The following is a 21,463-nucleotide window of genomic DNA, read 5'->3' on the forward strand; positions in this document are numbered from 1 at the left end:
GACGTACAACATTTAATTCACACCGCTGCAACTCCTTTCTGCAACAGTTTCGTCTCGTCGCGAATCTTTGGTGTGAATTGGGCTTAAGGGGACTTTAGACGCACTGCTACCTCTTCTCCCCCTGGTGTAAACATCGCCCTTTAGGCTGAAAGCAGCAGCTTCTTAACTATGTGTCCCCTCCCACTCCTGACAAACCCCGCCCCCTTTGGCTCAGACCAGCTTCTTCTTTCACCGTGTAACCCCTCCCCTCCCACTCCCCCCGTCCACTGCGGCCCTACGCTCCGAGCAGCTTCTTGACCATGTATCCGGGCATGCTGTAGAGGAACAGGCCGAGCATGAGCAGGAGCAGCAGAGCCAGCACCATCTTGATGATCAGCCACTTGTAGCGATGGCAGATCAGGTAGCGGATAGCTTTCAGGGGACTCAGGAACCAGAGGAAGGTGGTGTCGGGGCGGCTGTTAGGCGGGGTTGGTGGTGGTGGTGGTGGGTGGGAGGGGACAAGAGAGATAGGGGCAAGGGCAGATGGGGTGGGAGGGAGAAAGGGTAAGATGGAGGAAGAGGTCGAGAAAGGAAGCCGGTATTAGTGGTTAACAGCCAATGACATTAGTAATAAAATCACAATCTGAATCAATCTTGATAAAAAAGCTGGTCCTTTTCTACATCATCTAAAGGCTGTGCTAATGTACTCAGGCGAAGCACATATATATTGTGGGACAGAGACAAAACAAGCAGAGAAGAATAAAGTGCATATAGAGCATATAGCACCCTGAAAGCTGAACACTGAGATAAGCCAACACAGCATACTGATATAGGCTGACCAAGTGGACACTTGTTACGGCATTCAGAGTAAAAAACCTGTTTGTGTACAGCTGTGGCATGTGAAATGGTCAACAGTGGACAGAGATTGAAGCGTGGCTGAGGGTGGACAGACAGATAAAGGCATCATGATCAAGAGCAATGTTCAAACAGATTGGCTTGGAGCATTTTCCTGTTGAGTTCCGTAACCTTTATATCTAGTCGTACACTTTATCACTACACTTTATCACTAGTATGCTCTCTTCTATAGCTGAGGTGTGAGGTGATGTTGTATGTGTTGAAATTGAATGTGAATGCTATTCTTTCCTCCTAATTTCCAAATGATGAGACTACAGCTGCCTACACATGCTGAGGATTGCAGGTCTTCACCCACTGGCCTCCTTAACACAACAACAACCAATGGCTACTGATGGAGTGAGTGCCCCATTGCCTGATCTGGTTAAAACATTGTCAGTGAAGACAGATAAGATGCAGTGAAAGAGGCTAGACAGGACAGTGAGTGGAGGGGTGGTAACACTTTGAGAGAAACGGCTACCGGCGGTGTCTGGCCTCCTTCTCTCTCTCTCTTTCTCTTTCTCCCCCTCTCTCTCTCTCTCTCCTCCTCTTCCTGCTCCCGCACTCCCTCTCTCCTCAGGCGCCGAGCATCTTCTTGACCAGGTATCCGGGGAGGGAGTAGAGGAAGAGGCCCAGCAGGAGCAGGAGCAGCATCATCCCCAGCGTCTTCAGGATCAGCCAGCGGTAGTTGTGCCAGATGAAGTAGCGGATGGACTTCAGGGGGTTCATGAACCACATCAGACTCGTGTCCGGCCGACTTCACCAAACAACCACGGCCCCGCCCCCGATGGAGGGTGGCAATGGGCAAAGGAAAACAGGAGGAAAAGGTGGAAGGGGGGGAAAGGAGGAGAGAAGGAGAGGAGGAGGGGGGTTGTAAATCAGAAGGAGACATGTGGGGGAAAAACAGAGGAAAGAAGAGGGGGAAAGGGAGGATGCGTAGTTGGGGAGATGAAGATGAGAAGATGAGGAGAGACAGAGCGAGGGTGAGTAGTGTTACGCAGAGGACGGCAGGAAGACAGCAGGACTGACTAGTGACCACGCTGACAGAGGGAGAGGAAGGTTCTGGAAACACGAGGGCCGTTTCAAACACTGGTATCTGTGAACCTATTGAGGCTGTTTGAGCTAAAGCAGACAGGCCTTGCCAGAGGGAACACACTTTAAATCTGAACAGTGACTCCTTTACCTCATCAATGACAACAAACAGTAAGGAAGTACCAGTAAAATATGATAATTTTTCAAAAAATAGCTGTATGCGAACCTACACACTACTTTATTTACAACAAAATTGCTGTCAAAACAACAGTAGGACGTAAGGAAGGTAAATATGCAGTTGGCTTAGCACTTACTTGGGTTTCTCCAGAGGGTCTGGCTCATTACGTCCAAGCCCAACAGGACTCTTCTCAGCCTCCTCCGCAGTCATCAGGTGAAGCTCTGCTTCCACTTTCCCCTAGAAGCATTGACATATGCACTAGCTTAGCATGACCACCAGACTAGTACATGCACCAAATAAGACTGCTTACTGTAAACAACACAGTAGTACACTCATGCTCATAATTACAATTTAAAGGCACCCTTAACAAGATTTGCTCTCGGGGTCCCCCTCTGGGAAGCACAATAATAAACAACAATATGTATCTTTTGCAACAAAGTATGAGCATAACTCCGATATATAGAGGGGATACACCAACAGCAGCTCTTTTGCATTTCGATTTCAGAGGTGGGAGGTGGGGGGGGGGGGGGGGGGGGGGGCAGTTTCCTACCTGAAACTAGAAAAGTTGCTAGGTCGGTAATCGCCTACAGAGGGCCGATCAGACAATGGCAGAAGTGCCGTTTGTCATGCTATGTGCCATTAAAATGATTTTTGAAAAAACATTATGTTAAGGGTCAAAAAACTGTTAAGGGTGCCTTTAAGATTTGAGACCCCTGCTCTAGCATATGACATCAAAAACTACACTCGACACACAAACCGCTTGGGTCAGTTTCACGTCCATGGATTAAGCCTAGTCCTCGACTAAAAGAGAAACAAAATCTTAACCCATGTACAGGAAACCGGCTCATGAGTGTTCATATACAGTGTTCAGCTGCCCACTGTGTTTCACCGTTAGTGCAAGTTCGTCGTTCTCATCTCGAGCCACAAACGGCCACCAGCCTTTGACCCTTTTCTGTTTGAAGATGGAGATGGTGGGCAGGTCCTGCGCATTCAGTACCATGTCCAGAGAGCACTGTTTGGCCGTCTTCGCCCCACGCGTGAACCGGTTCAGGTCCAGCTCAATCGCACCTACGAGAACAGAGACACATCACATTATCAGGCCGCTCAAATATGGCAAAAACCAAAATCATGATTATTTTGGTCAATATTATGATCACGATTATTAAGCACGATTACTCAATGGTTTTGGAGACATCATCCATTTTCTAAACTTTAAAAAAATATATACAGTATATAATATAAATATAATTAAAACAAAATTCATGAGAGCACCGTTGTGGAATGCAATGCAGCAAAATAATCGTTGTAATTTGATGATGATGAATCAGTTAATTTGATTCATTGCACAGCCTTACCACATTATTAAAAAAAAATAAAGGCTTCTACCTATATAGTATAGGCCTTAGTGGCAAGCATCGGCCCTGTCAGTATGACAGCATGAATGATTGATGAGTGCTATTCCTGGTCTCAGAGAGCAGATGACTTTTGTTTAGGTTGTGGAGAACACCTGCTGATTAATTTACCTGCTTGCCCAAAACATGTAAACACTCACATTCTCCCATGTCTTTCAGTGTATAATCACTTTGTTCTCAATCAGGCTATAACAACTCATTCTTAATATGGCATCAAATGTTTCAGGTTAACACAGCTGCTTTTTTATCTTATGGGGTATGTCATTTACAATTATGAAACACATCATCATGACCATGGGTATTATAGACCATAGACATCTTTTGTGAAATGGACCCCCTGCTGAGCTACTGACATATCAAAACACACTGTCATTATCATGTCATATTGCAGCATAATTAAATGCTTTCAATTGAAAAACATGATCTGATCAAGACATGACAGACTTAATGTAATACGGCGATACTCTCTGTTGCGGTGTGTCCCCAATAGAAGTATTTGCTTGGTTTAGTACAAGGATGCCTAACTAAACAGTTGAGAGGCAGTGATGTCTTTCAGAGATGGCTCATACCCAGGAAGTCGTCGGCGGAGAAGTGATCAGCGTCCCAGACCTGCATCGTGAGCCGTGCAGGAATCTTGTACTCGGTTTCGTCCCAGGAGAACATGGACTCCTTCTTGGACATGACGATTTTCTCCTCGGCCATCAGGTAGTCGAAGGGGAAGACGAAGCGCCAGTTGAAGTTGCCCTCGCCGGTCAACGAGTGGTAGTGGACGTCCGTATCCTGCTTATCCTCCTGTTGACCCTTCAACCAACTGCTCGCGGGACAGCCGGGTCGTTTAGTCAGGGACAAACACAAACCAGTTAACACACACACACACACACACACAGACAACACAACTGGAAGTGTGTGCTCTTTTCTATAGTCAAACAGCTTTCCAGGAGCACATGCAGGAATCTCTAAGGCCCTGAGTGCACAGAGGAATCTCACTGCCTGGCGGCTTTCACCTTACAGTAGGATTGTCAGATAGGTCAGATCCACTGGCTGGTCTCTTGAGAATGTTCAGAATCTTGGTAAAGAACCTCCTGTATACTAGACTACCAGTGTGTATTTTATGTTTTCTTTTTTTGTTATTGATTATTATTTCAGCTTACTCTGGGCAGTTTTCTTAAAGCCCTCTGAGGTGACAATACAGTAGTTCTCATTAAAAATGTCACTATTGAGAGAAAGTGGAATACAACATTATTTCCAATATTCCAATATGTGGTTTAATGTTCTGCAATAAGTCCAATATTCCAATATGTGGTTTAATGTTTTGCATTTCTCATTAGTGGGTCACTTTGACACTAAAAGTATGATTCTATGTAATGACTGTATGATATCTGTACTGTCCCTGTGTATATCTGTGTGTGACTGTGTTTAGAGATAAGCAGGAATATTATGACTTTGCAGTGTTTCACTGTTCTGCATGGCTGCATCAGTAGCTATCTGCTCCGGATTGACAGGTTGCCACTAATCAGAGTCAGATTCAGTGTAGTCCACGTAAAATGGGATGACCAACGCCATCTCCCGTCAGCCTGGAAGGATACTTAAACCCTAACTATTTCCTTGTCTAATTAGAGCAGCTGATGGATCTTTAGGGGAAGTCATGCTGTCTCTCCCTTGATGTGCATCATTGTAAATAAACTCTGTTTCTGATTTTTCATACTATTGTTCTGACTGGGTCTCTAATCATCTGTGGTATCAAAATGACCATCACTATGCAGTACAAGTTCCTGTTTCTCTGTGCATGTAAGGTCTTAAGTGTTTTATGGACGTTGATCCGCTTAGAGATTTATCAGCTTAGAGATTGTGCTTGAACCCATGGAATCAATACAGCTATGCAAAAATGCATCTTATAAACATGCTATCAGTCAGAAATTATGAAGAGGTAATAGGTTACATCTGAAGACAAATGAATTATATGAAAGAGAAAAAATAACAGAAGAAAGCTAAAAGTGCCCCTCCAGTTAGAAACCAGTGGTTCTGTGGTCAAAAAAGGTTAATATCTCCTTGCACTTATACAGCTTTTCTGTATCAGTGCACATTTCATGTAATTTTGTAGTGGTGAGACCCTAAAGTTACATATTGTAGTTTTTTTTAATTAATTTGGCTGTTATTAGTGTCAAATAACTGATAGTTGATGAGTTAATTGAGTGCTGAATTTGTACACTTCTTGAGGTTTATTAAAATGCTGATTTTAAATTGGAGGGACACATAATGTCATGCAAAACAAACCTTTTGAATTAAACAGGGAACAGCTGGTAACATCTACCAAACAAAACATGACTTTAAAAAAGAAAAACTTCTTTAAACACACACACACACACACACACTCACTCAGAATATTTTTTGTCATAAAACAAGCTTGGTGCTCCCAGAGAAAAAGAAAGCAGCATTTTAAGCAAAGCAAACCGAGTCATAATATCTTTCATGACCTGGATTACTTAGGCAGACCATGGCCTCAGCACCCAGCAGAAGGCCATCATGCTTGCTACTTGTGCTGACAGCAGAAAAAAAAGATCTGTGGATGTGGCATGCATAGACGGCCATCTTTCTTCCCCCCCCGCGGAGCTGAGGAGGAAGAGGAGGCCGAGTGCAGTGGTGAGGTGACCTAACATGGCGAAGGAAGAGAACTGACTCCCGCTGAGAGAGAGAGATTGAGAGAGCGGCAGGGAGAGAGGAAGGGGTTAACATCTCCAGCGGGTGTCATGTGTGCCTGAGGGAATGCCCTTTAATAATTCAGGTGTATGGATGAACTGGATATGGTGCAAAATCTATTTGTCTTGCTGTCAAAGCTCCTGGCTTTTCACTATCACCATCATCACATCTCATCATGTGCATCGCACTACAGCAAGGGGCGCACAGAGACAAAGTCTAGTCCACTCCAGAGCCCCGTGGGTTGGTCAACTCAGGCGTCTGAGCGGAGACGGAGATGTCCACATTAATAATTAGTGTTCAAGACGCAGGCCTTTGAGTGCAAGTGAAGTGTGCAGATCCTCTGAGAGTAATGACTACTGCTGATGAGTGACATCACATCACCATGGCTACGCCAGCACAGATGCTAAGTGCAAAACCATAGTTTGTGTGTGTGTGTGTGTGTGTGTGTTGGGGGGTAGGGGTGGTGCGTGGGGTGTTGGTGGCAGTGAGGGGGAAGTCATTTTGACATAAAAAACGAGTACCGAGATAATTGCTTGCCATTAGTAATAATGTGACATCCCTGTGATAAGTGGAACGTCCATGATAAATTAAGATATCTGTGGTGAATGGAACTCTGTGATAAAGTTGGGCATTTGTGATAAAGAAGAATCTCTGTGATGAAGTAGGATCTCTATAATGAAATAGGATCTCTGTGATGAAATACAATGTTTGTGATGGTATAGAATGTTTGTGATGATGTAGGATCTCTACAATTACACTACAGGATTTGATGTGGGTATGCAAACATGCGGACATTCTTCTCTAATGCTTCCATGCAGGAGATATGTCTCAAGCTTTGTGGAACTCCAAACATGTAGTCGTTGTGGACCTCAAGACCATAGCACATTAAGCAGGGGACTGCCCATTGTTTGGAAACATTGCAATGTGTTAAAATTGTTTAAGCTGGATCCCAGAGCCACGCTCAGCATGGGATATGGTGGCGATATCCTGATCAAAATTCAGCATTTACATTTGATCATCATTACATTACATTACATCATTACGAGATTACCCATAATGTAGTGTAACTTTAGTATACTGTAGTGTTATACTGTAGTGTATACTTTTATAATTGATATGGTCCTGTGTGGTTTTCTGTTAGTATGAAGAAGAGTGTGTTAGTATACAGAAGTGTAGCGTGATTTGAGAGGACAGCTGAGGGAAGGGGCGGGGCTGCAACAGTGAGTTGTGCATGCTGATTGGTCAGCTGGGCTCGAGCCATGCGATGGATGGATCATGTTTACCCCCTGACATAGATGTCAGACATCTTCTCTCCTGTCATGAAAGCATCGTCTTCTAGAACTACGTCATCAGTGTTCCAAATTATAACACGCAGCTCATAGCTAAAGAGCAGCACAGCCATGACGCAGGAGGCCAGGGAGAACACAAACAAACAAACAAACAAACAAACAAACAAACACAGACGGAAACCAACCGAAGAACGACAGGAGACAGAACGAAGGGAAAAGGGACACAGAAAGAGACAGAAAAACAGAAACAACAGCAAAACAAAACAAAACAAAACAAATAAAAAGAAAAGATTAACACCAAACCAGCACACACTTTTCGCACACCCACCCATACCTACCCCCTGACAAATATGTCACTGGACTTTTCCCCTGTGAAGTAATCATCGTCTTCCAGAATTACTTCGTCTGTATTCCATATTATCACCCTGAGCTCATATCTGCCGAGGAGTGGAGGGAAGGCATACGTCAGCACACTAGGGCATGTCAGCTCTCTGGACAGCACTGGACCACAAACTCGGACACTCTACTGTGTCCACACAGTCAGCCAGTCTCCACTGTCTACAGCATTCACACTGGTCTTTAGTTTTAGTCACAGCATCATTCACACTGGTCTTTAGTTTTAGTCAGAGCATCATTCACACTGGTCTATATTATCCATACAAGTCTATATCATTCACACTGGTCTATATCATTCACACTGATCTATATCATCCATACAAGTCTATATCATTCACACTGATCTATATCATCCATACAAGTCTATATCATCAATACTAGTCTCTAGCATTCAGCCTGAGAATTCGCCCCTCTGACGAGTCTGAGTATGTCGTGGGATCCAATGTGACACATCATAAAATCAAACCAAATTTGGTCCGCCATCAATTTTTTTTGGCCCGTTCTCCGGTCAGAATTTCGTTCTGTCTCAACGTTCTATTGACTCAAAGACTGGTTGCAGTTCACTAACTGGCCACAGTTGAACATTGTTAGATGGAGCGATAGGCCATAGTCATGATGATGACAAGAGTGAGGAGAAGCTAGTAGCTAACCTGAACTGTCCAATTGTCATTGCTCAATGAAATCTATTTGTATTAATATTTTCTTTATTATTTATGCGTATTAATATTGTATGCATATTTCTTTTATTATTCCTTAATATGTGTTCAACTTGAAAACACATTGTGTTGCACCAAAAGTTCCATTGAAATATGTCTCCATTCCTGGAAAAAATATTGTTCTGAAGAATGTGTCAATTTGTCTAATAGGGGCATGTTGTGTTCTGTATTAATTATTAATTCATATTGATACAAATTACATTCTTCCAAGACATACAATTTCTCCATATGCTTTTCTTTAAAGATTTTGATCACTTCAGATACACTATATATTTCTACTCCTTAAAACAAGCACAGTAAAGAGTAGTGTTTTTATTTCTTAAAAATTAGTCTACCTTTTATAGAATTTTAATTTTAGCACAAATATGCAATACATTTCAATTAAATAGTCCACGACTTGAACATTTAGTTTTGGCCCGCAGCCCTCCACCCTGATTCATTTTTGGCTCTTGACGGCAAAGAATTTGGGCACCCCTGATATAATGCGTTAGAATAAACAGAGATACTACCCATGTGTACAACAAGCCTCAGTGGCTGCATATGTTTTGATTCAAATTGGCTGTTACATTGCTACTTTCATTTATCCTACCATTTAGGCAATCCCTCCCTGGATGTGTTGCTGTTTACCTCTTTGGTTTCCGTGGTGATATGTCAAGAGCAGGCGCTGGTGCAGGCATGTCCATTGGAAACATGTCAACCCACATCTCAAGACGACCCTACAAACATGTCAGAAAAACAACAACAACAGCCCACATCTCAAGACGACCCTACAAACATGTCAGAAAAACAACAACAACAGCCCACATCTCAAGACGACCCTACAAACACGTCAGAACCCCCCCCCCCACACACACACACACATCTCAATATGAACCCCAAATGTGTCACAAAAGATCAATGCAAAACACACAGACAGACAGACAGACAGACAGACAGACAGACAGACAGACAGACACACACACACACACACACACACACACACACACACACACACACACACACACACACACACACACACACACACACCTGCTCAATGCCAGGCTTGTCTGGGTTGAATAGGGGTCTGGTCTCGACATGTTCTGGGATGAGTTTGCAGCCCACTCTGGGCATGTCCTCCCAGTGTTTGAGAACCGTCAGAGCCAGGTGCTCGTCTGTCTGCTTCTTCAGGCCTGCAGAACCACAGGAACATCTCAGCAATCAAATCCGGAACATCTCAGGAATCAAATCCGGAACATATCAGGAATCAGATCAGGATCACAGCAGGAACATAACAGGTGAAAATTAGGAATCATATTAGGAATCATTGCAGGAACATATCAAGAGTATATCAGGAGAATATCAGGAGAATATCAGGAATAATATCAGGAATCATATCAGGAACAAAGCAGGAATAATATCAGGAAAATATCAGGAATGAAATCATGTCAAGAACACATCAGGAATCACATCTGATTCTTTACTATCCTGCTCATCTACTTAGTCAGGTGGTACCTGAGCATGTCTGAGCATTGTAACATTTACCTTCCTTTCATTATGGGTTTACAGTGAAGGAGCACACTCAGGTCCAGACTATACAGCTGAACAGTATCTATCTTCTCCACTGAAGCTTCAGGGCTCTATACAGTTTTACAGGAAAGGAGCACACTCAGGTCCAGATGTTCAAACACTTGAGGTGTCCACTTGAGGTGTAATTCCCTCGCAAAAGTGTGCTTAGAAAAGATGGTAATGCTCTAGTTCTACTCCACTTAAAAAAAAAACAATACTCCAACTATTTGTGATACACAATACATGATAAGAAGATGTCAACAAGCAGAGTTCTCTTATCTTCTTCTTATCATGTATTGTATCATTTCATGACCGCTAAACTTTTGATTTAGTTTTGAGCAGTATTTATCTTCTCCACTGACACCTCAGGGCTCTGTACTGTACCATTCTCGTCCTCGATGTCGGTTGTGGCGGTGAAGATGCGGTTAGCCACCTTCACCCTGCCCCCTGGGCCGTAGTGTGGCCCATCCAGCTTGCCGTCCTTGCACAGCTTGGCCAGGATCTGGGTGGGCTTCAGAGGGTCCCGCCATATGTTGTAACCATGGCTACGCACAGAAAGAGTAATCACCACAACTGCTTTTTTTAGATCACTGTGACACACACCAACAGGCATCAAAATAGCTGTCATAAGAGCTGTCCCCATGACAACAGTGAGATAAAGTGGCTTTCAAACACAGGACTTCAATAATCTATATCTCCCTATGTCTTCATCCTCACCGTATACAAATCTACCTATACATTCTAATACAAGTATGATATTTCAAATCCATTCAATAACTGTCTCTGGGCTGGATAGGGAATCTTACATGCCTTTGCTCTTTATATATGACCATGTGGCATGCTTGACTCTAGACTGAGCTTAGCAAGCTCTGGGGATGCTAAGAACTGTTACTAAAGATCCCTTACTCTGAGCTGTTGGCTGTGTGTGGCATGTGTATGTTACAGATTCCTTCCAGTGAGTGGTTGGCTGCAATGCTGTGTTTGCTGTAGTAGCTGGCTCTGTGTGTGTGTGTGTGTGTTTGTGTTTGTGTGTGTTTGTGTGTGTGTGTATGTATATATATATATATATATATATATATATTAAGATCCCTTACACTGAATAGTTGGCTGCGATGCCACACGTGGCTCTGTGTTTGCTGTAGTAGCGGTTCTCCAGGTCAATCCTGGTTTCTCCAATAAGGTCGTCCGTGCCCACCAGATCCCAGTCGTACACGGAGACAGTCAGCATGGACTCCATGGGGAATGTGGCCTCAATGTCAAAGGACCTGAAAGAGGAAGACAGGACAGCGAGAGTGACATTATGTCATAACCCAGAGTGGTATATGTCATAAGAAAAGTGGTGATTTCAACTGTCAATTAGGTGATTTGTCAATTATTTTACCTGTATCAAAGTTGCATAATTCAATTACATCAGTGCAGAACAAAGAAAGGTTACTCTTGGTCAAGGATAAAATAAACTCCAACAGACTTCTTCATCTCTAGATTAAGCTCCACTTTCTATATTCTGCACTGTCCATTATAAATACATCAGACCGGATATGAGCAGCACTACTTTTACCTGAAGACAAATTCACTTTGAAAACACTGGATTCAGTTGTTAGCTCCAGTTTTATACCAGTAATTACAAACTCACTTTCCAAAGACGGGATTGAGTTGCTTGGAGATGTAGTTCTCCTTGTCCTTCAGCTCTGTCTTGCCCAGTTTGATGGCAATGTACGGGTCAGCTTTGCCATTGATGTCTGCGGGGTGTAAATCAGTGGCCTACAGAGACAGGAACCCAGTTAAGCATCCCTTCCGGCTTCAACTCTGGATGCTTTTCCACATACAACATGAAAAAAGTCAGCCAGTTTAACCATATATTAGACCAACTGAAACAATTGTAGTGTTGATATCAACTCCTTGATGTCAACCAACCTCCAATACATTGTCACAAAGAAAACACCAACAAAAGTATGCAACGACTAGGCAGTGACATATGGATAGTGTGAAACAATAATGCCTGGCGTCAGATACTGTTTATATCACTATAGCACTGATTGAGCTTTTGACAGAAGTGTCTACTAAGAACCATAAACATTAACCATATGTGACCAGCAATGTGAGATTACTGATCATACTTTTTGTTTTAAAGACAGACAAAATGGATGGGCAAGTATCTTACCCGGACCACGTAAACCCTGACCAATACATTCATGGGATCGTTGTGGGGAATGTTCTGGAACATGCCCATGTTGGGGTCGAAGCCTGCCTCTCTGGAGAACTCATCCGATAGGGGCAGCTTGTACAAACACACCGACCCCTAGGTCAAAAGGTCACAAGAGGTCACGAGAGTGGACTGAGTAGTTAGAGGAAGTTGAAGCACAGCTGAAAAATAGTTGAGGCACTGATTGATCCAGCAGGTCCATAAATGGCAGTGCTGCCATCTAGTCTAGCAATTAACATTTTTCATAAATAGACAGATTTTATTTAATTTCATTACCTCAGTAAATAGAGAGTGTCTCTAGCAGCAGAACATGATAGCCTTTAAATCCTGACCTGTGTTGTGCCAAATAGCTTTCTTCACATTATAATGTATTATGGAATCTACACATGTCTATAACACAAGGTCAGCAACATCTGCTTAGATGTGTGTGAGTCTTCATACAAGTATGTTGACAAACTGTGTACGTTGACAACTGTGATTGGCTGGTTTGGTTGTTGTACTTTGCATCTGAGATCTGAGATCTGCATCTGAGAAGCAGCCATGGCCTACTGGTTAGGGCTTCAGGCTTGTAACCGAAAGGTTGCTGGTTCGATCCCCGACCAGTAGGAAAAATGTGGGCGGAGGAAGTGGTTGAGCACCGCTTTCCCATGCCCTCATCCACGGCTGAAGTGCCCTTGAGCACTGCTCCCCGAGTGCCGCTGTAGCAGGCAGCTCACTGCTTCGGGTTAGTGTGTGTTTCACCTCACTGTGTGTGTTTCACTAATTCACGGATTGGGATAAATGCAGAGACCAAATTTCCCTCAGGGGATCAAAAGAGTATATACTTACTTATACTTAGATGTGTTCAACTGGTTTGATTATTGTTTTAGAATCTGAGATGCATCTGGCAGATTTGATTGCCATACTTTGAATCTGAGCTGTGATAGCTTGATTCTCGTGCGTCGACTCTGAGCTGTGACCTGCTGGTTTGATTCTCAAACGATGAATCTTAGATGTGATTGACTGGTTTGATTGCCATACCTTGAACCTGCCCACAATCCTGTCGTCATCGGCCATGTGGTGTTCATCGTCGTCTGCAGCTTTCCCCCGGTACAAGTTGAAAGTGTGGAGCCAGTCCTCAAAGTTATTGAACTCACATTCCAGCTCCTTATTGTACGCCTGAACAAGCACACCAAACAACACCACCAACAGAACTGGAGTCAGCAGAACTCAAGTCAATGTCACCTTTATACAATACATTACACACATCAAACAGACACTGATTTATTCCTTTCAATTCGAATCGAATTCCATTCCACAAAAGCGCTTGGCTGTGAAAGGGCTTCTCTAGAAGAGTGTGACTGTAACTAATAAAGCTTGGCTGTAAAGGGGCTTCTCTAGAAGAGTGTGACTGTAACTAAAAAAGCTTGGCTGTAAAGGGGATTCTCTAAAACAGTGTTACTGTAACTAAAAAAGCTTGGCTGTAAAAGGGATTCTCTAAAACAGTGTTACTGTAACTAAAAAAGCTTGGCTGTAAAGGGGATTCTCAACAGTGTTACTGTAACTAAAAAAGCTTGGCTGTAAAAGGGATTCTCTAAAACAGTGTTACTGTAACTAAAAGAGATTGGCTGAGTGGAGACTGACCAGCAGCTCGTCCACCCTGGGCTTGGTGGGCCGTTTGTCCTGGGCCTCGGCCGAGTGGTTCTTCTTCTTGTCCTTGGAGCTCTTGCTCTTGTCTTTGACCTTCTCTTTGGGTTTGGTGCCTTTCACAGGGGAGTCATCCACTTTCAGCTCTGAGTGGTCGAGGTGGGGGTGGAGGTGAGGGTGGGGGTGCGGGCCGGATGGGGTGGGATGTGGATATGGGATGAACACGGAATCACGAGACTATGAAATGTGGAATTTCCAACATGTGGAAAAGAGCTGGAAAGCGGAGATTCCAACATGGGGAAAACTCCACAATCATGAACATGAACGTTTGCCCTCACAACCACCTCCAGCAATCACCAAGGGCCACAGTGTGCATTTGTCCATATTCACAATTATTCACATTAATAACTAAGAATTCACAATTAACCAAAATAATTTATTTAATGCCATTAAGCAAACCTTTTACAACAGGCCTTACATCATTTACATGGATAGGCCTATTTTAGGCTTAAAATATAACAGGGGAAAAAGCTGTGGACTAATTTAACTTGAAGCAAAGTTTGTCATGCAGAGTTAGTGGACACAGAGCCATCAGTCAGCTCAGTCATTAGCATTCTCCAGGCAGTGGTAGTGTTCCATCTTATACACAGGCAGATACACAGACTGATGAACACCCTGTTGTGTTGTGATGTCGATATGGGATTCTATTTTCTGGGGTCTGGGGCAATATAATGCTCTGCTGTTGTGTGGTGATGTTAGTGTGGGATTCTATTTGATGGCGTTTGGGGTTGTATGAATGCTCTGTGGTTGTGTCATGATGTTAGCATGGGATTCTATTTTATGGCATCTGGGATAATATGAGATGGTTGTGATGTGAGGGATGAGATGCAATGATAACTCAGGCATGCAAAGTGCTCATGCATCAGGTGTCAACAAGGAAAGCAGTAGAACTCTAAATACAACTAAATTGCAAACAGGGGTAAAAAAGTTGAGGTTATATTGGTGAATTGTTAAACAAAAATAATATTCTTATATTTCATATATATTTTTTCTATTTAGTCATTAGCAAGAGGATCAGCAGCTGTAGCCGACCATGCAACACCACCCGCACAATCACTTTGGTCACGGCAGGGGAGCGACCACGGACAGGACAGAGAGGACGGCAGCAGGGATCCTCGCGACCGCCCAGGACTGGCAGCTCTCTGTGGACCTGGAAAAACAGCTGCGATTTCCCCAGCACATTGTCAGCACTACCCGGAGACCAGACATCTTCCTGGTCTCAGAGAGCACCAACAGCATCATCATCATCACCATGGAGCTGACAGTGCCGTGGGAAGATCGCATAGAGGTGGCTCACGAAAGAAAAAAGGCCAAGTGTGATCAGCAGGTTACCATCTGTCGCAGACAGGACAGGAAGGCTGGGTGCATGCCCGTTGAGATGGGCTGCAGAGGATTTGTGGGACACTCACTCTAGAAAGCCTTAAGCACAGTGGGCATTGCAGGAGTGGCAAGGAGCAGAGCCATCAAGAACACCACCAAAGCAGCTGAGAAAGCCTCAAGATGGCTTTGGATTCAGAGACATCCATGGGGACAATTTAGTGCCACCTGAACACAAGCCACAGCCTAATCAAGTGGGCGGGCCGCCTTGGCAAGGGTGTTACATCACCGATGATGTGTTCAGGCGCATCAGTCAATGTATCTCAGTATCTCATCTCAATGTATCTTTAAGAATATAATAATTTTACCAATGGCATTTTGCCAATGCCAGAGTGAATAAAGAAGCTGCAATTGAACACGTTTTCCCTCAGTGTGCTGTTGATGTATTTAGGTCCCACATATATAGATTCCTTTTACAGTATGCTTTACAGTGTGCAGGGTTGTTTAACCTCCACCCCTCCTTGGATCTGCACAAATCACCCAAGTGGCCCATTTTGGCATTCAAAAGGTGAGCCTCACCTAAAAGGTGAGCAGTTTGCATCGAGGAAAACTAGATGCAGTCTGGGGCTGCCAGAGAGGCAGCGAATAAATTCATTTAATCGAAGGCAGACAAGGGACTCATAATGCAATTACTTTGAGGACACACTCCTTCATCAGAAAACAAATTAAGCTAACTCTAAATAGCTATGGCGCAAATAGCTATTTCACCACAGGTAATTGTTCTGCTTAATTCGTTTGTGAGCTCATCTCATGACCCTGAATCTAGCTTAGCAGAAAACAGAGCTGCAAGCTGAATCTTTGAGACCTTTTGTCTAGGTGGAGATGAAAACTAAATGTAGACGAGCAAGGGAGTTTCCATTGCGAAATTACAGCAGCTTGTTTGTTTTAGGAGATAGGGGAACCTGTCAGTAATGTGACGTGACATGACTTGTTGTACCTGCTCCCTCGGCGGCAATCTCCAGGTCCTCTCTCTCATCCGCCTCGGCCTGGGCGGCCTCCTGTGCTCGCAATTTCTGAGGGACAGAACACATACGACCACTTTTCTAGAATGTTCCTGAATGAATACAAACTGAAGGATCATGACTGTCTCTGAAGAATGCAAACACACACACACACACACACACACACAAACACACACACACACACACACACACAAACACACACACACACACACACACACACACACACACACAAACACACCAGATGACATGCCTGTGTGTGTATTTTGTTTGTATTCTGTCTGGTATGTCTGTTTTTCCAGAACTGTACTGACACATGTATAAGAGGCAAAGTAAATCCACACGTCACGCGTGTGTATGTATGTTTGTGTGTATATATGTGTGTGTGTGTGTGTGTGTGTGTGTGTGTGTGTGTGTGTGTGTGTGTGTGTGTGTGTGTGTGTGTGTGTGTGTGTGAGTGTGTATTGGTTAAAAACACACCACTCCGCTCCACTCACCTCCATCATGGTGTCTATGGAGGCGAAGTATTTGGACCACCAGTCCAGCATGCTCTCGTCCAACTCCTCCTCCTCTGGCTCCTCTCCTTTCTTCTTCTTCTTCTTCCTCTTCTGTCCATCTTTGTCCTTCTCCTCCTCATTCTGCCGCACAGAAAGAGAGTGCTCACGACCTGACATTCTCACTGCGCTAGAGTGTCACATGGTTGTTATCACCGAGCGGGTGGAAAATGTCAAGTGCCGAAGTGGTTTAGAGAAAGATGAGATGGCATTCAGTGAATCAGTGGGAAATATATCCTCTTGCAATTAATGCTGACATGGTATTTGTGTGTGTGTGTGTGTGTGTGTGTGTGTGTGTGTGTGTGTGTGTGTGTGTGTGTGTGTGTGTGTGTGTGTTAGCCTAAAAATCCAGACACACCCTAGTGGGTAGTCTAGCAACTCTCCGTTGGCTTGCGGAAAAATTAAACTTCGATCAGGCCAATCACATCATGTATAGAGTCGGTGGGCGGGCTTAACATAATGATGACAGAGTTGCGACGGTTCCCTGCTACTTGATAACAAAGAAGATGGATGCTGCTGCTGGCCAACAGCGTGACACAAGTTAAGCTTTTTTAAGTTGGCAAACGTTTGATCAACTAGCCAACTAGCTCCATTGGTGGGAAAACGCATGGGACTCATGAGTTGTAGCGCTATCCTATTGCATGCAGAGGGAATTTGAAAGACAACCGTTTATCCCGGCTGCAGAGAGGATGGAGCACTGCGAATGGTGAGTTCCCAAACCCTACATCTTGATGTGGGTCTGACTCGTCAGGCTATGTGTGTGTGTGTGTGTGTGTGTGTGTGTGTGTGTTTGTGTGTGTATGTATGTGTGTGTCTGTGTGTCTATGTCTGTCTGTCTGTGTGTGTGTGTGTGTGTGTGTGTGTGTGTGAAAATAACTTGAAAATAAATGAAAAAGTTACTTGAAAATAAATGAAAACAAGCCAAGTTGCATCGCATATCTTATCGAACTCACTCCCAGTTAAACTTACCACATCAATTTTAACAACTGCATCTGACGTCTACAGGGGTCGGCGTCACACATAACACAAAGAAGAGAGTCACACCAAAAACACAACTGGTAACACATACACAGAGCACAAGCATATGACACTATTACAACAACAAAACACTCAACAACAATTACAATCTATTAAAATGCAGCGATTCCAGCAAGACCTTAACGGCAAATGACTATAGAGACAGAGGGCCTTAGATCATGGCCAGGGTGGATTCATTTGAGATGAAGCAGCATTTTGTGGCGTGTAAAAGTGTAGAGTGTGCTATGTGGCATTAAAAAAAAAAAAAAAAAAAAAAAAAATGGTTGTGTATGTGGTCAGTGAACTGGTCGTGTTTGTAGTCAGTGAACCGGTCGTGTTTGTGGTCAGTGAACCGGTCGTGTTTGTGGTCAGTGAACCGGTCGTGTTTGTGGTCAGTGAACCTGTCATGTATGAGGTCAGTGAACTGGTAATGTATGTGGTACTAAATGTGGTCGTTTGTCTGCTGGTCATCTGTGAGCTGTAAATGTGGTTTATCTGTGAGCTATTCTATGGGGTGTTAAGGCTGCTGGTCATCTGTGTTATCAAATAAGGTGTGTGTGTGTGTGTGTGTGTGTAGGGGCAACATCTGGGAGTCTACTGGTTACTCACGGCATCCAGCTTGACCACAGTGTCCATCTTCTTGACGTTAATCTCTGGCTCCATGTTGACCATGATGTCACCTGGGGGGCGAGAGGGGGTGCGGGAGTGGGAGCGAGAGCGGGACGCCCCATTGGTCAGCGCCGTGTAGCCGTTCAGCAGACTAGCTGGGGTCACAGGTCAAGCGTGGTCAAGGGTGGAGCCCAGGACAGAGGCAGGAATGAGGGGAGGACAGCGTCGCCATCAGCCACGGAGGAGGAGGAGGAGTGGAGGAGGAAGAGGAGGAAGAGGAGGAGGAGTGGAGTAGGAGGAGGAAGAGTGGAGAGGAGGAGGAGGAAGAGGAGGAGGAAGAGTGGAGAGGAGGAGGAGGAGTGGAGTAGGAGGAGAAAGAGTGGAGAGGAGGAGGAGTGGAGGAGGAGGAGGAAGAGTGGAGAGGAGGAGGAGGAAGAGGAGGAGGAAGAGTGGAGAGGAGGAGGAGGAGTGGAGGAGGAAAAGGAGGAGGAAGTGTGGAGGAGGAAGAGGAGGAGGAGGAGAAGGAAGGGTGGAGAGGAGGAGGAGGAAGAGTGGAGAGGAGGAGGAGGAAGAGTGGAGAGGAGGAGGAGGAGTGGAGGAGGAAGAGGAGGAGGAAGAGGAGGAGGAGTGGAGAGGAGGAGGAGGAAGAGAAGGAGGAAGAGGAGGAGGAGTGGAGGAGGAGGAGGAGTTGAGGAGGAAGAGGAGGAGGGAGAGAGGAGGAAGAGGAGGAGGAGGAAGAGAAGGAAGGAACAGGTGAATACAGCAGAAGGATGTAGCTTTTAGCTCATGAGGGAGGAAGATGTGGTTAAGAGAACTAGGGTGGAGTTATTATCAGGGACAGATTTGAAGATGCAGGGAGACTGGAATTGCTTCTCCCTTTATTGTCTGAGTTTCCAGCTGACAGTGAATATACTAGTGTACGCTGTTATAAGAGTGCTTCAGCTGCTTTTGAAAACATTTCAAACCATCTGAAGAGTGAGCATTTGAACACAGAAGTTCTCTACCAAACAGACACAAAAGTAGATGTTTTCTGGTTAAAAAAAAGTAAGGTTATGTCTTTCTTTCAGAGAACCTATAGAATTAGACAACAGTGTGTGTGCGTGTGTGTGTGTGTGTGTGTGTGTGTGTGTGTGTGCGTGTGTACCATGTATTATCAGTATAAAAATATGTGTACCCTTGTACAGGGTATGTGTGTGTGCGTGTGTGTGTGTACCATGTATTATCAGTATAAAAATATGTGTACCCTTGTTTGTGTGCGTGTGTGTGTGTACCTGTTTGTCCCCAGCTGTTGGCATTGGTCTTGCCTGGTGCGATGTAGAGGAACTTGCGTAGGCTGGTGACCGCATGGGAGCCCACCAGGGTGTAGCGGCCAAAGGCGCGGCAGTCCACCACCCGGATGTTGAGAGGAGGGTGCAGCAGCTCGTTCTCAGGCAGGTCCTGAAGGTCAGAGGTCAATGGAGTTGCTATGACACTGTGTTGCATATCAGTGCAGACCACTGGCTGGACCATCGTTAGTTCTTTTTTTTCCTCATTTGATATTTCTTTCTTTTTTACTTCCAAATATCTTTATCTTTCTTTCTTTCTTTCTTTCTTTCTTTCTTTCAAATATCTACTGTATGTATTTATCTATCTTACTCACCACTTCGAACCATTTGACGAGGGTGCTGAAGTTGGGGTTCTTCTTGTAGTTCTGGATGAGCGAGGACTGGACCCCTCTGCCGGCACACTCAATGTCCACACGTGGCCGATCCACCTGGGCCAGGTTGACCCGCTTCAGGTCCCTCAGGCCCCAGAACAGCACCTGGGCAGGACACACACGCACGCACGCACGCACACACACACACACAAACACACACACACACACACACACACACACACACACACACACGCACACATACACACACACACACACACATTCAAAGGCATGAACACACACATGAACAGTTAGACACATAAACACACACAAACACACATACAAACACAAACAAACACATACACACATAAACAAACAGACATAGTTAAGCATCTGCTGCAGTGGGTTCTGAAGCCCTAAAGCTCTGTGTGTCTCAGCAGTTGTCAGAGTCAGCCTGCGATTCCCTCACCTCGATGCGGTACCGGCTGAGGATGGGTCGGATCCCCAGAGGAACGGGCAGAATGGGCCCACGCTCCGAATCCGTCGGCCCGTCGATCGGGGGTAAGCTCCCTTTTCCAGCAGGACCCACCTGGGTGAAGTAAGACAGCACGACCACAAACATTACCCAGGGAAACATCACCCATAAAGCCCAATTATCTGGCATTATACACTCCCAGGAGTACTGCATCTTCAGCAGCACTGTATGTGATCTCATAAATGACATTAGTCAGTCTTTCCTTTTCTTCTGAGCTCTGCTTTAAAGATAGCGTGGACACAGCATAGAGACGGCTACAGCATCAGAGGAGATTGCCAATAGAGATGCACTATAGAGACGGTTACAGCATCAGAAGAGATTGCCAATAAAGATGCACTATAGAGACAGTTACAGCATCAGAGGAGATTGCCAATACAGATGCACTATAGAGACAGTTACAGCATCAGAGGAGATTGCCAATACAGATGCACTATAGAGACAGTTACAGCATCAGAAGAGATGGTCTACAGAGCGGCGCTATAGAGACAGTTACAGCATCAGAGGAGATTGCCAATACAGATGCACTATAGAGACAGTTACAGCATCAGAAGAGATGGTCTACAGAGCGGCGCTATAGAGACAGTTACAGCATCAGAGGAGATGGTCTAGAGAGAAAAGGCTGACCCAACCCAAAGAAACACTGGCTCTAAGACCCATCAGGACCTGGTTCAGAACCTAGACCTGGACCCAGACCTGTGGCACACTGCACCCTGGCATGTGGGCTAGACCTGTGCTAGACCTGGACTACACATGTT

General features: G+C 44.7%; 1 protein-coding gene across 2 annotated transcripts in view; it reads right to left on the reverse strand.

Annotated features, from left to right (window-relative positions):
• Positions 1 to 21,463, reverse strand: part of otofa (otoferlin a) — a 147,157-nt gene that overhangs the window by 4,107 nt on the left and 121,587 nt on the right. Inside the window, exons 27-46 of one of the 2 annotated variants that reach the window (XM_076273066.1) lie at positions 20,643 to 20,762; positions 20,180 to 20,341; positions 19,812 to 19,977; positions 18,541 to 18,611; positions 17,884 to 17,913; positions 16,858 to 16,998; positions 16,339 to 16,414; positions 13,962 to 14,110; positions 13,359 to 13,496; positions 12,297 to 12,434; positions 11,769 to 11,896; positions 11,230 to 11,400; positions 10,520 to 10,680; positions 9,617 to 9,759; positions 9,218 to 9,306; positions 7,817 to 7,915; positions 4,062 to 4,303; positions 2,970 to 3,148; positions 2,217 to 2,317; positions 1,387 to 1,627 (exon numbers count right to left, since the gene is read on the reverse strand). In XM_076273066.1, coding sequence (XP_076129181.1) covers positions 1,447 to 1,627; positions 2,217 to 2,317; positions 2,970 to 3,148; positions 4,062 to 4,303; positions 7,817 to 7,915; positions 9,218 to 9,306; positions 9,617 to 9,759; positions 10,520 to 10,680; positions 11,230 to 11,400; positions 11,769 to 11,896; positions 12,297 to 12,434; positions 13,359 to 13,496; positions 13,962 to 14,110; positions 16,339 to 16,414; positions 16,858 to 16,998; positions 17,884 to 17,913; positions 18,541 to 18,611; positions 19,812 to 19,977; positions 20,180 to 20,341; positions 20,643 to 20,762 — 2,685 coding nt within the window. In that variant the 3' untranslated portion in view covers positions 1,387 to 1,446. Of the gene's footprint in view, positions 1 to 1,386; positions 1,628 to 2,216; positions 2,318 to 2,969; positions 3,149 to 4,061; positions 4,304 to 7,816; positions 7,916 to 9,217; positions 9,307 to 9,616; positions 9,760 to 10,519; positions 10,681 to 11,229; positions 11,401 to 11,768; positions 11,897 to 12,296; positions 12,435 to 13,358; positions 13,497 to 13,961; positions 14,111 to 16,338; positions 16,415 to 16,857; positions 16,999 to 17,883; positions 17,914 to 18,540; positions 18,612 to 19,811; positions 19,978 to 20,179; positions 20,342 to 20,642; positions 20,763 to 21,463 lie in introns of those variants that run through there. The other variant, XM_076273067.1, reaches the window with a different exon arrangement.

Source organism: Alosa pseudoharengus, unplaced genomic scaffold, assembly GCF_046254945.1.
Source record: "Alosa pseudoharengus isolate Yale_2024_CS ecotype anadromous, Long Island Sound unplaced genomic scaffold, YU_APseudo_1.1 YU_APseudo_1.1_scf_7, whole genome shotgun sequence".
Classification (NCBI taxonomy): Eukaryota; Metazoa; Chordata; class Actinopteri; order Clupeiformes; family Clupeidae; genus Alosa; species Alosa pseudoharengus.